The sequence below is a fragment of the Corylus avellana genome, chromosome 1 (assembly GCF_965113065.1).
Source record: "Corylus avellana chromosome 1, dhCorAvel1.hap1.2, whole genome shotgun sequence".
In the NCBI taxonomy this organism is placed as follows: Eukaryota; Viridiplantae; Streptophyta; class Magnoliopsida; order Fagales; family Betulaceae; genus Corylus; species Corylus avellana.
Genome location: NC_142490.1, coordinates 12,909,134 through 12,920,381, shown reverse-complemented (window position 1 = coordinate 12,920,381; position 11,248 = coordinate 12,909,134). Strand labels below are relative to the sequence as shown.

The window sequence follows — 11,248 nt, the reverse complement described above, 5'->3', positions numbered from 1 at the left end:
ACATATTTTATAACATGTGTTCAGTGCTCCTTCAAATTGCTATTTAAGGCGGGTAGTCTCTTGGCCATTGAGTCAGGAACCCAATGGATTGAGCCAATCACTTTGTTCATCACCAGTAGTTTTTAAGTTTTTACAAACACTGTCTTGGTCTTTTTGGGATTGTTGTTACTTGTTAGGTTGCCCCACCCTTTTCATTTTGTGTTTTGTTCTTTGTTGTTTCTTCCCCCTCGAGTAATGTTATAAGTCTTCTTAAAGTCTTCCTAGAGTCATCCAAAATGTGATGTGGCTTTTAAAATCACAAATAAATCAAAAGTCAATCGATCACATCTCAAATTCAACAGTGATTTTAAAAGCCATATCTCATTTTGGATGACTCTAGGAGGACTCTAGGAAGACTTATAGTATTACTCTTCCCCCTCTTCATCTTCTTTGTAACTCGTGGAAAAAAGAAAATATCTAGACCGTTTATTTTAAATGACATTTAATTATAAGGGCAATTCAACTACCTTCAATTTGAATGATGATCAAAACGGTCCAAACTATCTTAGTGGTCATATTGATGTGATAGTCTCAATTGGTGTATTTGGGATTGCGATTTTGCAAGAATAATTCGCGTTTTTAAAAGATATCGCAAAACGTAAAGCGTTTGGCATTGCAATTTAAAAATCATTTAATTTAAAATAAATAAAAAAATCTGCGATTTCAAAAAACAGGATAGGGGGTGCTTATTTGAAAATGTGCGAATTTAAACCAAAATCATGAATTCGCAAAACAAATATTTAATAAAAAAAGATAAATGAAAAAATTGGTCCATGTGGTTGGCCTAATTTACAAATCACTTCCTGTGGTTTAAAGAATAATTTATAGGTCCCTAGGGTAGGTCAAAATAATATTTTACTCTCTGAACTCATTTTCTCTTTAATGACTTAGGGTGCGTTTGGTAGTGCGTTTTTAAAAAAATAATCTGCAATTTTAAACCAAATCGCAATTTTAGGGTGTTTGGGATTGCGATTTTAAAAATGCAAATTTTAAAATCGCAAAAAAATCTGCCATTTCCATAAGCTGATTAGAGGGTGCTTATTTAAAAAAGTGCGAATTTAAAATAAAATCATGATTTCTATTAAAAAGATATTTGGCGCAATAGTTACCTTTTTTTGAGCGAGAATGAAAAAAATACTAAGAATACCTACCTAAAATATATTAAAACCTTTATTTTTTTTCTTTATTTATTTTTTTTTTCTGCATCCTCTTTGTCTCGTTCATCCTTTCTCTGCCTTGTAGTAATGTCCGTCGCTGTTGTCCATCTCTTCGCCCCTCTACCAGGTAATAATCTTACCTTAATATTTTTTTTCTCTCCATATAACTCATTTGCTTTTGTAAAACTTTTCACTGTTTTGTGTTCGGTGTTATTTTATGTGGTTTGTATGATTACTGTGCTTTTTTATATATGCGTTTATGTTCTTCGACCATTTCTACAGAGTAAAGTTGTGATTTTTTTTTAAAAAAATTTTATTTAGATTACCGTGCATGCATAGTGATCTACAATCCATCATAGCATGCAATGATAGATCACTAGTAATGTGATAGTGCGTGTACAGTAACCGTATGAGGCTTTTTTTTTTTTTTTTAAGGTGCTGTATAGTAACAATTTGTGATGTATTTTTATTTTTATTTTTTAATGGGTATTGCACTGTAACAGTTTATGACGATTTTTTTATATATTTTTTTTAATGGATAATAGACAGTGATAATTTGTGATTTTTTTTTTTATTTTAATTTTTTTATTGTGCAGTGCACAGAGACCGGAGTATTTTTCTAGATCACTGCACAGTGATCTGCATTGCACAGTAACAATTTAAAATAATGACTAAAACAAAAAAGCGTATAGAAACAAGTAATATAGCAATATATAATTGTCTAAGTAGAAAACTCAAAATTAATTTCAAATTATAAGTCATACTTTAGTTTGCATAGGTGTTAAAAATGAAGGCTTATAAACAATGTTAGTTATTTTACTCTTATAAATAAATATCCTTATTGGTAATTTGGTCATGAAACCGCAATTATATATTTATATGCTAATGTTATCCAAACACTCAATTGATAAAAAAAAAGTACTTCTAGTATGTTTTACCAAACGCCTGTGCAATTTTAAAAGTAGCGATTTTAAAAACTCAATTTATTAAATCGCACTTATTGAAATCGCACTCCCAAACGGGCCTTTAACAGAAACCGTTTCATTGCCACCTCACACCCAATAAAAACAGGACATGTATTGTTTTTTATTTATGCTTTTAAAAAATAACAAATAAGCTTTTACACGTCATTATTAGACTCCAGCACACACTCCACGGCAATTTAAATAAACTTAATCCCTCTATATCCCATGTGCCACCGTCATCTTCATCTTCATCACCGATTCACTGTCCATGCAGTAATCTTCATCTTCCCCATCGATTATTGTGTCCATCCTCACCGATTCTTGCCGTTGACTTCATCTTCACCGATTCTTTCTTAAAACACTCTTTTGTGGTATCCATCATTTGTACTTTGTGCCTACTACTAAACAGCACAACTGTGCTTGCCATAGAACCCAAAAAAAAAAAAAAAAAAAAAAAAAGAAAAAGAAAAAAAAAGAGAGAGAGAGGGATAGATTGTTTCTGTTGCCCAGAAACAAATTTTGAAGACTCTTCAATGCCCAAAAACAAATCCAAAATTCCAAAGAAAGACTGCCAAAAAACGCACCAATCCAAATTCGCAAATGCCCAAAAATCTCAGAGTAACCCATAAATCGAAGTTGCCCAAAATCTTAAAAGCGGAAGTAAAAAAGCTCCAAAGTAAGGTGGCTTACCATCGTGACGTATCTTGTAAGATGGACGCAAGAATCGGTAAGGAAGATGAAGATGAAGACGATGGTAAGAATCGGTGGGGATGGACGCAATAATCAGTGGGGAAGATGAAGACGACGGCGGCACAGGGGGATATAGAGGGATTATGTTTATTTAATTTGACGTGAAGTGTGTGCTAGAGTCTGACAATGATGTGAAAAAACTTATTTGTCATTTTTTAAAAGCATAAATAAAAAAGAACTTGTGTTTTATTTTTATTGGGTGTAAGATGGCAATGTAATGGTTTCTGTTAAGTCATTTAACGGAAAATGAGTTTGAGGAGTAAAATGTTATTTTAGCCTACCCTAGGGATCTATAAATTATTTTTTAAACCGCAGGGAGTAATTTGTAAATTAGGCTAACCATATGGATCAATTTTGCACTTATCCCTAATAAAAAAGTAATTTTTAATATGTTTTACCAAACCTCTTTACGATTTTAAAAACGCTACTTTTAAAATCCATTATTGAAACCGTAATCCATTATTAAAAAAATTAATTATTAAATTTGTAATATCCACTTAAATAAAGGTTTGAGTCCTACCGAATTAATGATTATTTTAAAAAAAAAAGTCTTAAAATTACTCTTTTATTCCCTTTGTGCGCACTAATAATCTAAGGGTTTGTTTGGTAATGAGGATGAGGTTGGCCCAAATACTGTTCATCACAATTTCTCAAAAAAATCATCAAAATATTCTAACTTTTTCACTTTTAATAGCAAATCATTTACTTTTTATTATTATTCAAATAAAAAAATCATTACAAAACAAAACTTTTTCACTTTTCCATACCACTTTTTTCATTTTTTTTATACCAAACATTCTTACTTTTTTTTTCACATCAATCTACATTAACTACAGTGTTTAGGCCACCCCATTTGCCAAACACCCCCTAAAAAGCACACCAACTTTTCCTACCACTAAAACTAGTAAAGCTTCCGTAGTACGCAACACAACTCACCCAACGCAGAAAACCACGATCAAGGAGTCCACGATGGTGATCGGACGGTTCAAAACCACAAGATCTAAGGATAAAATCATTCTCCAGTGTGCTTCTCATCCCACCCAATCCACCCCCATCCCGCGCAATTTGAATTTCATGCTCAAAAATCGAGCAATTTAGGCAGACAAAGAGACAGTGAAAGAAAGAGAGAGAGAGAGAGGTTGATGAAGAGAAAAACCCTAAAGAGGAGCGGCAACGGGAAGAGGAGGAGCAGAGAAATGGAGGGCACGCTAGCGAGGCGCTTGCAGGTTCAGCTGGGGCAGATCTCAGTGGCTCCCTTTCACCACCACCAAACATCTTCTTCCACCTCATCGTCGCTATCCAATGCTCCCTCTCTCTTCCAGAAACTTCTGGAACAAGAAGCCGCCGCGGAGGCGAATCTGCCGTCCGACGCCGACGCCGACGAGAAAGATTTCATTCTCAGCCAAGATTTCTTCTGGTGAAACTTTCATATCTTTCACAGATTTTTCTTACAAATGAATGAAATCATATTGGATTTTTTTTTAGGTTTTCATGTTCAATTTGGATGAAAAAAATTGATGCTCTGATTCTTTTTTGTGTTATACGAACACTTTCTGTGTGTTTATTTGACGATCAATTTTCTTATGGTTTATTTTTTGGGGGTTTTTGCTGTGAATGTAGCACTCCGGATTATATCACCCCGGATAATCAAAATTTACTGAACGGTTTCGATTGCAACAAGGTGATGTAAATAAAAGTCTCAGATTTCATGTTCAGGGATGCGATTTTAGGATTGATGGAACAAATTAATATTTTTTTTCGCTTTGTTTCCACAGGAAAACATTCCTTGCCCGAAGTCGCCGGATAAGCTGAATACTGTGAGAAGTAAGAGGCGTCGGCCAGGTGAGATTAGTTGTTGCAGTTGTGATTTTTTGTTTGTTGAATGTTTTCCGATAATAGATTGAGGGAGCACATCGAATTGTATGTGTTGATAGCGTCATGAGAATTGTCTCCTTTGCGTCCACTGAAGGAATGGTGTTGTTAGCATATACATGGGTTGTTTCACTATAAATTCTCGTTTTTATAGGTATGTGAACTTTAAAGATGTCCGTATATGAAACTTTTGAGGTGTCTAGGATTGGAATTCTCAACAAATTTGGTTTTTTGTGCTAGTTGTTTAGTTTGAGTAGTGTGAGGATGCAAGCTATTCCATGGTAATTACTTGTTCAGTGCTAGTTGGGAAACCATAGTGAGCAGGGTATGAGAGGGAATGTGTCTTGTGGAGAAAGGTTTCGGCCCTTTCGTGTACTGGTAGTATTGCGACATTACCTGAATCTGTATTCAGTGTCAAGTAGAGCATGTGGTTTTGCCGTACATTTGACAGAAAGTGTCTAATTGTAGTACTCACAAATGCAGTACAACACAAACAGTGAAGGTGTCTAAATGTTTTCTTCATTGGGTCGTACTCTGATAAGGATAGGTTCGTTTGGATTACGCGGTAGAACAGTGATGCATGTTTCCTTGCATCAAGTTAAAAAAAGTGTGCATTGTAAATGTGAACAATTGTATACGTGATTAGGATTTAAATTATACAACTTCCTAGAACTTAAGCTTTTCATTAACGTCATCAAATTGGAGAGAAACTTATCTGAAATGAACAGCAATGCGCCCTAAGATGTATCCAAGTAGAAGTTGTTTTGGAATTTTTTGATGAACATGTCTAATGTGTAGAATTATGCAGGCTAGGGTCTTGAGTACACGACATGTTGCAATTCTTATTTTATCTATCCATCCCTTACCATTAGTTTCCTTTTTGTGGCATCACTTTCCTACCTGCCTGTGTATTTTAATTACACGTGGAAGCAGACAAAGTATTGAATACATATTTTACAACAAATTATTTTTTATCCATGTATTTCCACTTTTTTGTTGTTGTTGATTTAAACTTTTCAGATGCTAAAAGGTAGTTCCTTCCTTTATGCAACTGAACATCTATGCTTTTCGCAGATAGTATCTTGGTAAATCCTCTCAGTCCTAGCTTTTCTGGCCATCAACAAGTGGTGGAACTTGCAAATGATACATTTGGTACAGATACAGATGAAGTGAAGTTAGAGAAAGCAGCCGTACCTGGAACACAGAAGATTCATAATTATGTATCACAATCTGCAGTTGCCTTGCGTTGTCGGGTTATGCCCCCTCCTTGCATTAAGAATCCATATTTGATGGGTAATTCAGAAATGGACTTAGATCCTTTTGGCAATCAAAGATCAAAATGTGCAGGTACAGTTCTAGTTTCTAGAGGCTCATTGTAAGATTCATTTGAAAGAGTTTCCATCCATTTCCCCCTTATTATTTTGGAGGCCAGAGATTGAGTTGGCAGAAGGTTCTCAGAGATTCTTCATCTTGAAGTTTTAATTCCATAATGCTGCAATGTGCAGGTTTCTTCCCTGCACTTATTGGTGGAGATGGCCTTTCACGCTATCACACTGATTTCCATGAGATTAAGGTACCTGTAAATATGCCTAAATTTATAACTTAAGATCAAATAGTTCTTATTTATGTACTTATTTGTCAAGTTTCTGGCTCTTATGTAACCTGTTATGTTTTTGCTTTGCAATTGCAGCAAATTGGTATGGGGAACTTTAGTTGCGTATTCAAAGTCTTGAAGAGAATTGATGGTTGCTTGTATGCTGTGAAACACAGCACAAGGCAGTTACATCAAGATGCAGAAAGGTAGCTGCTTTATGGATTTAGATACTTCTATGTTTCGGTCAAGTAACTTGCTTATGCAATAATATTGCACTTTGCAGGAGGAAAGCTTTAATGGAAGTTCAAGCTTTGGCAGCTTTAGGTATGAATGTAAATTTTCTTTTAGTTTTTGTATTTCTGCTTAATATCTTTTTTAATAAATTTTACCATCTTTCCTTTCTAGGGTCTCATGAAAACATTGTTGGATACTATTCTTCTTGGTTTGAAAATGAGCAACTCTACATTCAGATGGAGCTCTGTGATCAAAGCTTATCTATCAGTAGATCTTCTCAATTATTCACAGAGGGAGAAGTGTTGCAAGTCTTGCATCAGGTTATGTTCTTTCTGGAGCATTTTGTATACTCACAATTGAAACTTTTATCATAGATAAATAAAATGTAGCATGAAGGCATTACTAGATTGACCACAGGAAAATATCGTTTTTTGCAAAAGGAATATGGTATAATAATAAAAATGGTTGTAGACCACTAATTTAGAATGCTGTTATAAGTCTATATCACTTAGAAGATATAATGGTACATCCGTACATGTGATACAATAGTCTTATGTAACTGTTTAATGTTTTCTTTTACATAATTATTTATTTTGGGTGCCAATGTTTTGTACATGAGCTTCTTGTGTGCAGTGCATGTTAAAGTCCAACTGTAAAGATACAGCGTCAAGATATTCTAATATTAACTAAAACATTGAAGGCTATGTGGCTACAATGGAAACATACTTTATCATTGAACTTATTGTGAGAGTGACTTAAGGCATTGGTTTGCTAAATTGACATAGAAGAAGATGTTATCATGTGATCGAATAAAGGCTCAATACACCAAATCATTTAGGAAAGTAACACTCAACATAAAATGAGGCTTCTTAAGAGAACGGAAGTCAGAGGCTCTTTAAAGCTTTTATTAGGTATACAATAGATACGCATAGGAGTTTCTTGCAATACATGGTTGTTGGCTTTGAATCACGTTAAGCCCATATAGATGTCCGCTCCTATCCCTCTAAAGCTCTTCCAGTGGGGAACTTATCCACACAAGGGCCTTTTTTTCTACATAAGCTTTTTTCTTACTGGTCAAGAGGTAGAGTTGGAAAAAGTTGGATACCTCATATACTAAGGATTTGGAATGAGTTAGGGGATGACTCTATGCCAGCTCTCTGGTTTGTAAGAGTGCGGGATGAAAACAAAGTTTCTAGAATGCTGTTTCAGAAATGCCCTCCAAGGGGAGGTGAATCTCTGGTTTGGTTGACAGGGTCAATCTTGGTGCAGTTTTATCTTTACCAACAGCATAAATAAGACACACAAGACCCACTGGCATCAAATAGATTTAATGCCAGCATTTATGTATATGTTACACATATCATCTGAACCGGGGAATGCAATTTTTGGTTTGTGTAGAGATTATTATTTTTGCAATTTAATCTTTGGTTTTGGTGATGATATGAATCTTTTGCTAGCTTCATTATGTTTGAACCACCATTATGAAGGACGGCCACAATGCTATGGATTACAAGATGGCATGCATTCGTTTATTTTACTTATATTAAAAAAAGATGGACTGCAATTGTTTATTTTTGTTTTTCTGTTCATTTTTCCTTTTTATTTTGTATAATCTTTTTATGAGATCCAGAAGCCAACTTGGTGCTCTAGACTCTTCAACTGATCCTAACTCTTTTGACTACAAGTTTTCAACTTCCATTATTATTTGCCATTTCTGATACCTAAATTGCACAGATTGCAAAAGCATTGCAGTTTATACATGAGAGAGGAATTGCTCACCTAGATGTAAAACCTGATAATATTTACATAAAGAATGGTGTTTATAAGCTTGGCGATTTTGGATGTGCAACTCTCATTGATAAGAGCCTGCCAATTGAAGAGGGTGATGCACGCTATATGCCTCAAGAAATATTGAATGAGAAATATGATCATCTTGACAAAGTTGATATCTTCTCCTTGGGAGCTGCTATTTATGAGCTTATTAGAGGGTCACCTTTGCCAGAATCAGGCACTCGGGTTTTGAATCTTAAAGAGGGAAAATTACCACTCCTTCCGGGTCATTCATTGCAACTTCAAAACTTACTCAAGGTACAATACGTTCTTTTATCTGTCAGTTCTGTGTGGAAAGCAGATTTGGATAAAAATTGCATGGAGAATCATTAATAGAATATAAATTAGGTTGAATACTATTAATCTGCATCTTTGTCTGTTATAGGACATGATATGAGCTTCTACTGGGCTGGGCATAGTTCAAGTTGCTCTTATACACTTTCTTTATCTTGTAAAAGCTAAAATGCTCGTCGTTAAAAGAAAGTTGGCTTTCATCAAATATAATTTTTGAAGTTGATTTTTAGTAATAAGAAACTTTCAACATTGCCGATTTTATCTCCTGTTTTGCTAATTCTATCAGGTGATGGTAGACCCAGATCCAGTCCGCCGGCCTTCCGCTAAAGAATTGGTAGAAAATCCAATTTTTGACAGGTACCTCAGAAATGCAGCATAGTAGTTGCAACCATGATATTTTGATGAGGACTGGAATGTTGTATATGCAGCCACTAATAATCAGCTGTCCCAGCAAGGAGGGCATGGGGTAAGTTATGAATGGCCGATTGTAAGCATATTTTTTGTTAACACACGCAGTCTTTATGCACCAAATTTTCACCCCAGGGTGCAGATTTTGTAAAGTATATGGAGAGAGGCAATCTTGAGTGATGATGTATCATGGATTGAAGGTATGCAATGCTAATGAAATACTTTCACTGTTACAGTATATTTTCTTGGTCTTCCCTTGATTACATCTCATTAGATTCTTGGAAGGCAAACTAGAAAGATATACAAACACAATCTAAATTGCCATTTAAGATATTTTGTTAATTGGTAATATACCAGGCTGAATAGATAAACATTTTTATACATAATACAATTTTATTTTTATTTTATGCTTATTATTTTCTCTATTTTATTTTTGGGTACACGACCACCTAGTTAGTGCACAACATGTCAATCCTTGGTCGACAAATTAAAGAAAAATCTATGTAAGCGCAAGCATCATTCCCAAGCCGTTTCAGGAGGAAAAAACTAAATTGCAGCAGCCAAACATAGCGTACCTATGTTCACTGTTTTTTTTTTTTTTTTTTTTTTTTTTTTTTTTTTCTGAAGTAGGTGATTAAAACGTTTTTTTTATTAAGTAAAGTGATTAAAACGTTTTGGATGCCGAACAAAATAGACGTAGTGAATCCGTCTTTGAATTCAAATGTTGTTGGTTGCCGTGCATATATTCTTTTGCAGCACAAGTTCGACAATTTAAATAGAGCCAATAATATATATATATATATATATATATATATATATATATATATATATTAGAACTAACAAGACCAGACAACTCAGAATCTCGGAAAGGCAATCAGAGCCTGGCCTTTTCAGAAACAGCCTAACAATTGCTATCAAAACTTGGATAGGATTTTCGTTTTTCTTTATTTTAAGCATTGAGTAATCCTTATGGCCTGAGCAGCCATGATAGCTAAGTTTTGGATTCTTCCTTTTTTTTTTTTTTTTTTTTTTTTGGCTCACCATCTGATTAATATTTGCAGATATTGATTTATACCATACAGTCAATCTCTGTTTGTTTGTTTGTTTTTTTTAAAGCTGTTTGTTTTAAAATGATGTGGCAATGCTTTCAACAAAATGATTAAGCCTAATAATGAAGTGAAAAATTATTATAAATCCAAACCAATCTCTCAGGCAATCCCAAAAATTCTTGTAACCAATCACTATTGTGTCTCAAAAGTTTAAGTTTACAAAAATAAATAAATTTAATTATTTAATTAATATTTTAATGCTACACTTGCAAATCAGAGTACTTAAAACAAAAAAATTATGTCGACGTCGACCATGCCTGGGTGCCTCTAACCTATCTAAAAGCAAGATATCACTCAAACTTAACACTTCCGGCCCTTGCGTCCTATATCATGTCGAAATGGGATTTATTTTAGGGTAAGTTCATATAGATAGAATTTGAACTCTTCAACAATGTAAATTGTCAAATAGAATTCTCCTTGATGATCTTATTAACACTCCGGTCTGTCTTTACAATAAATTTACAATAAGATAGCAATCAATCTTAAAATGATAATGATAATGATAAAAAATAATAATAATAAATAGATAAAGTCGTACTTGAGCACAACTTCTCTTAATATGCCGCACCCAAAGAAAGCCTAGCTCACAGGATCAATTGTGTCACATATTCTTGCTGTACACACATATATATATTACAAAAACAAAGAAGTTGTGATGTCAAACGACATGCATGCATGCAGATAATATTGTATATTTGTGGTCAAATATGCTCTCGTTGAGATGCTGTTTTCACACTTATCCCACGGCAATTTTTTTACTTACACTTGCGGAAAAGGAAAACGACTGAGGTAACAATATAATGGTAGATAGGGTTACGTGCATTTTTCTTTGCTATTATTAGTTAGGTAGAAAGGTACACCTAATATACATATCTTTTAATTTGCATTCACTGTCCAGGTCTGTCAGAAAGAGTGCAATAATTGGCATAAATTAAATCTAACAAAATATATTTAAATTACACTTACATTAAAAACTGTATATCTTATGTTTGGTGC

At 34.1% G+C, this 11,248-nt stretch overlaps 1 protein-coding gene across 1 annotated transcript; it reads left to right on the top strand.

The window, feature by feature from the left end:
* The first annotated feature begins 3,828 nt into the window (after nt 1-3,828).
* On the top strand, nt 3,829-9,393 carry WEE1 (WEE1-like kinase). Its single transcript, XM_059582794.2, has 10 exons — nt 3,829-4,328; nt 4,532-4,592; nt 4,687-4,753; nt 5,858-6,130; nt 6,289-6,356; nt 6,474-6,583; nt 6,661-6,701; nt 6,783-6,931; nt 8,346-8,699; nt 9,022-9,393. Exons 1-10 carry the CDS (start codon nt 4,054-4,056, stop codon nt 9,112-9,114), a joined length of 1,491 nt encoding a protein of 496 aa, XP_059438777.1. The 5' UTR covers nt 3,829-4,053; the 3' UTR covers nt 9,115-9,393.
* Nucleotides 9,394-11,248: the final 1,855 nt, after the last annotated feature.